This window comes from Podarcis muralis, chromosome 1 (genome assembly GCF_964188315.1).
Source record: "Podarcis muralis chromosome 1, rPodMur119.hap1.1, whole genome shotgun sequence".
Classification (NCBI taxonomy): domain Eukaryota; kingdom Metazoa; phylum Chordata; class Lepidosauria; order Squamata; family Lacertidae; genus Podarcis; species Podarcis muralis.
Genome location: NC_135655.1, coordinates 66,658,380 through 66,663,895, shown reverse-complemented (window position 1 = coordinate 66,663,895; position 5,516 = coordinate 66,658,380). Strand labels below are relative to the sequence as shown.

The window sequence follows — 5,516 nt, the reverse complement described above, 5'->3', positions numbered from 1 at the left end:
CTGTGTGTCTACCAGGAATTTCTCGAGTTGAAATTAATAAGAGTAGTGAAAGAAGCACACAGATGCTCACTTGCACAGCTCCCCATTCATTTCAATGGAACTAGGAGAAAGTTCCCTGTGATTGCGTGCTTTGTGGCTTTTAATGATGGGAAAACTTAAGGTACTTTAAATGTCATGGGACTGATCATCATCATCACCATTTTGCTATTTTCTCCTTTATGGGAAAAGCAGTGTTTTATTATTATACGACACAATTATAATTTTTCTAAAAAAGAACACCCACATGCCCATTTTATTTGGTACTCCAAATCTATGCTTACAGCACGACGTTGACTTGGGAAGGAAGTCCTACTATGCTCTCTGTGGGGCTGAGGTTCCTCTTAGTATGCCTAGCAGGACTGCAGCCTTATAGCCTAATTCTTCTCTTCTTCAAGCCCTGGCAGCAAGGAAGGATTTTAATAACACTTAGCAAGTTTTACTGTTTGCTTGTGCATTTTAATCTGCAAAGTACTTTGGCACCCATGAACTCCTTTTAATAACAGGGCTGGGGACTTTACTGAAACGGAAGAAATGTGGTCTCATTTTGGCCTTTTGCTTTGAAGTTTTGTTTCCCACCTTCTTTCTTTTGGAGGCTGTAGGATGTCAGGATAGCAGCATTTCCAACTCTCCCTCCCCCAACCCCCCCCCCCCACATTAACATCTGGCAAGCCATTTGATCCAATTGCATAGGTGGGCGCCTTTCTGTTTTCCAGGCAGGAGAGTGAACTTGCCTGAAAGGGGTAAAATCAATAAGAGGGAGATCGTCTTGGATCAAACAGTACAGCTGCTCAGACAGACACAGAGAAAAGTGTGTGAGTGTGAGAGGGGTGGGGGGAGGAGAGAACCACGTGATAGGAAAGGAAAAAGGCGGCAGCAAAGGAAGGGCAGTGTCAGACTCCCAGGCAGAGCCGATTGTGACACACACAGAGGCGCTGCTGGAAGCAGCAACAGAAGCAGCAAGCAGGAGGAGCTGCAACTCTGGAAGTTGGCTGTTTCCAGGGACTCCCCGGGCTGAGCGTACGCGCCGTGTGTGTCGGACGGAGAGAGAGAGAGTGACGGGAAGGGGAAAGATTGCAAAGCTTCAAAAGGAGGCGAGCCTGTGTCTTACGCGGCCAGCGGAGGACTTGGATCATGGAGAGCCCCAAACTGGAATCCATTTAGCCAAGAGGAGGAGGAGGAGGAGACGGCGTCGGGCAGGGAGAGAAGAGCCGAGAGGCTGGAGCCATGGCTCGGCTGGGCTCGCGGGCCGTCCGACTTGGCCCGCCGCGGCACCCTTGAGCGCTTCTATGGGGGATCCCCCGCTGGGCGGGAGTAGCCGCGGGCCCCAGCAGATCCAAGCCCCCAGCGCAGGCGCGCCCTGATGGAGCCGGAGGGAAGGAAGATCTCGGTGTGGATCTGCCAGGAGGAGAAGCTGATCTCGGGGCTTTCCAAGCGCACCACTTGCTCGGATGTGGTGCGGGTGCTACTGGAGGACAGCAAGCAGAGCCGACGGCGGAGGCAGCAGCAGCAGCAGCTGGCGTCGCTGCAGGAGTGCGGCGGGGGGATGCTGTCGGGGGTCCCGCAGTCTTACTGCATCGTGGAGAAGTGGCGCGGCTTCGAGCGGATCCTGCCCAACAAGACCAAGATCCTGCGGCTCTGGGCCGCCTGGGGGGACGAGCAGGAGAACGTGCGCTTCGTGCTGGTGCGCAGCGAGGCGTCGCTGCCCAACACGGGCCCGCGCAGCGCCGAGGCCCGCGTGGTGCCCAGCAAGGAGAGCCCCTGCCAGCATGGCTTGGCCACGGCGGCGGCGCGGGCCAGCCTGGCGCTGACCCAGGAGCGGCAACGGCGCGTGGTGCGCAAGGCCTTCCGCAAGCTGGCCAAGATCAACAAGCGCAAGGGGCAGCCGTCGGGGCAGCCCGACGAGCCGCCGGCCAAGGAGGCGCCGGCCGCCGAGAGGATGGAGACGCTGGTGCACCTCGTGCTGTCGCAGGACCACACCATCCGCCAGCAGGTGAAGCGCCTCCGCGAGCTGGACCGCGAGATCGACCGCTTCGAGGCCAAGATCCACTTCGACCGCATGAAGCGCCACGGCGTCAATTACGTGCAGGACACTTACCTGGTGGGCGGCGGCGGCGGCGGCGACACGGAGGTCCCCGAGGGCGGGGAGGAAAAGGAAGGGGAAGCGCAGGGGGGATTGGAGGCGGCGACCCTCGACGGCGACCTGGAGGAGTACGCGCGCAAGTGCGAGGAGGTGGCGCTGCTGCAGGAACAGTGGCGCCGCCAGGAGGATCTGCTGGAGCACTTGGCCGGCGAGATCCAGGAGGAGCTGAACGAGCGCTGGATGAAGCGGCGGCGGGAGGAGCTGGCGGCCGCCAAGGGCTCCAGCGCCAGCCTCTCCGAGACGGACTGCAACACCACCGAGCTGGTGGGCGGCGGCGAGCTGCACGTCGAGCAGGAGCGCGTCAAGACGCAGCTGAGCACCAGCCTCTACATCGGGCTGCGCCTCAGCACCGACCTGGAGGCCGTCAAGGCCGACCTGGACTCGACGCAGCGCGCCTGGGACGATAAAGAGAGCGAGCTGCAGCGCCTCCTCGACACCATCCGCTCCCTCGACGTCCAGGAGGAGGCGGGCGGCGAGCTCGAGCAGGAGGCGGCCGCGTCTCTCCAGCTCCCCGTCGAAGACGACGACGACGACGGGGGCCAGCTTCCCCCCGACCCGGCCCCGATCACCGCGGAGGTGTGGGGGGAGCAGGCTGCGCGCGGCTTGCGCAAAGACTGCGACGACAACGACGAGGATTCCGACACGGGCTTGAGCTCCATGCACAGCCAGGACTCGGACTCGCTGCCCGTTTGCGAATCCCTGGTATAGCGGCGGCCTCCCCCCTCCCCCCCACATGTCATCTCAGGGACCGCAGAGTTGGGCTTCCCCTCGGGTTTTTATTATTATTATTATTTGTTTGTTTGTTTTGTCTTTTGCAAGATGCTCAGACGGGGAGTTCCTGGATCTCTCCGCTTCCCCCTCCCAACAAAGATCTATTTTTCAAAACGACTCAAGGAGGCACATGCTTTCATTCTGATAAAATATAATAATAAAATTCATGTTTGTAGTTAATTTGTGGTCACCGGGAATCATAACATACATTTGTGCACCTAAAAACACCGGCTTCTCTTTTTTTTCTGAAGTAAAAAGCATCTCACCCTAGAGGTATTGTTTTTCAAACAAAAAGTTCGAAGGAAAGAAATCAGCTGCGTTTTGATGCCCACTGACTGCAGAGGGTGTGCGGGGTTCTCTGAAGGGAGATTATATTGTATCATAGCCGTTTGATTGCATCTTAATTGTGGCTTTGACATTGAAACGTGTTAAAGCGAGTCCCTGGCAGGCAGATTTCAGGCTGACTCCTTCCTACTTTTATCTTTTAAAGCAGCAGCAAGAGAGGGGTATTTGCATTTCATTTAATATTGGAATAACCTGTTTCCTTCAGATTCATACCTTTTTATTTCACATCAAAGATTGTTGAATGGGAAGTTCTAACCCTTCAGTTCTGCAATGTAAACATGGGACAGTATGCATTTCTTTGTAGAATTCATTTGATTTATGTTTTCCAGTTGAAACAGAACACTTAGCAGCTTGATCTTTTTTCCCCTTTCTTTAAAGGCAGCTGTGTAACTTGCCATGAAATAATTAGTTTGCTCCTTTGATGGTGATGATTAATAATAAGGATGGACACAGCAGCAACACTGGGTGATTAATAACTCACTCACAAGTATGTTTGCTGTAGAGTGTTTTGGAATAGATTCTAGTTGATTCCCTGATGCCCTTAACAGCAATAGATATCATATGCATGTGTACATGGGGTCATGCGGTTGTGGGGGTGGGTAATTTAAATGCTAATAATGAGCCACTGAAGGCAAACGAAACTAAACCACACCACAAAAAATGTAGCATCTGTTCCTCTCAGAAATGGATGATGGATGCAGAAGACCTAACATTATTTGCTCAAAACCAACAGAAGACTTTTGGAAACACCAATATGTCTAGCAAGCCCATTTCCCCATAAGCAACCCCCAAACAATAGCAGAATAATTGTATATTTTAAATAAAATTGACTTAAATTAGGTCTTAGCCTAAGCCAAAGTAATCCATCAGTGCTGATTAAGTCAATGCTGCGTAAGAACCTTCTCATCACACATGCCAGTGACTTAATTGAGCTATTGCCCTGCTACCTTGAATAACGTTTCAGTAACAATGGAACAATATCTTGCTACTCCTTCTGTAATATCCACAACTGAGCAATATTACTTCACATTTATTTCATTCCTTTAAAACACCCTCATCCTCTTTCAATTTCAAAGCACTTATATCATAAATGCAGATCAACCACAATGAAATTAATCTTTAAAAACCATTCAGCACCTTTCCCCTCCCCCATCAAGACTAAGCCTTAACCAGTTAAAATGCCCAGGAGAGCTTAAATGTTTTAGCCAAAAAGAATAGAGATTGCAGTGTAAATGCGAGGTGCACCTCTTTTGGGATGATATTCCATATCATGGTGCCATATCTATTTTTTAAAAAAGCCCTCTTATATGTAACCGAACAGTATAACTCTGAAAAAGATGGTACTCAGAGAAGAGTCTCAGTAGAAGATCTGAAAGCCCTGGCAGGTTCCTAAAGAAAAAGACTCTACCTCAGATATTTGGACACCCTAACAATTTCAGGCTTTAAAGGTAAGTACCAACACTCTGAATTGGACTGAAATGTACTGCAACTTGTCCTTTAAGACAGTCAGCTGCTCTTCAGTACCAATCGAAATTTCTGAGTCATCTTCTGGGGCAGCCCCATTTATAGTGCATTATGGTTGTCCAACTGGGTAAACTAGTTAGGGGTGTACTCTTGGTTAAGAGTCTGAAAAGGGGGAATGGAAACCCTTCAAATAAATTTTCAAAGTTTCAGAATTGGGGAACCAGCGGTGCTAATTCCATTGGTGTCAAAGGATGTTTTCCACCTGTGGCAAAGTGCAGCTTGCATGGGAGTGATTGGTTGGGAACAGGGAGGAGAAGGAAAGAGCAGACCTGATTGGGCCTCTGTGGTTGCTATTTCAAACCAGATACCTTTGCAGACGGGCACTATTGGAAAGTCACAGCATGCAGGTGCAAAGTTGCTAACCTCACTGTTGGCCTCACAGACTATGACCATGTCCCAAAGACCAACTTCAGGCATGCATGCCCACCAACTTTCCCCTCTTTGAACCCTATTCTATGCAGCATTTGGAATTCCACTCAGTTTCAAAAGACCTTTGAGTAGCTACTTTTTGATAAATGTAAGTTCAAAACACCTTTGGTCCGATGGAGCCAGGGCGACATTCAGTAAATGTCTTGTCACATTTATACAACCGTGTTCCACCTGCCAATTTTGCAACAAATGTGCTGTCTGGAAAGTAAATGAGATATCCCTGAGATTGGAAACCTTCAAGCATTCCTTTCTCAATATCATTAACATT

The 5,516-nt window shown here is 50.7% G+C and overlaps 1 protein-coding gene across 1 annotated transcript; it reads left to right on the top strand.

Moving 5' to 3' along the window:
- The first annotated feature begins 750 nt into the window (after window positions 1-750).
- RASSF10 (Ras association domain family member 10) lies at window positions 751-3,130 on the top strand. Its single transcript, XM_028730958.2, has one exon. It carries the CDS (start codon window positions 1,400-1,402, stop codon window positions 2,885-2,887), a length of 1,488 nt encoding a protein of 495 aa, XP_028586791.2. The 5' UTR covers window positions 751-1,399; the 3' UTR covers window positions 2,888-3,130.
- The last annotated feature ends 2,386 nt before the right edge of the window (window positions 3,131-5,516 follow it).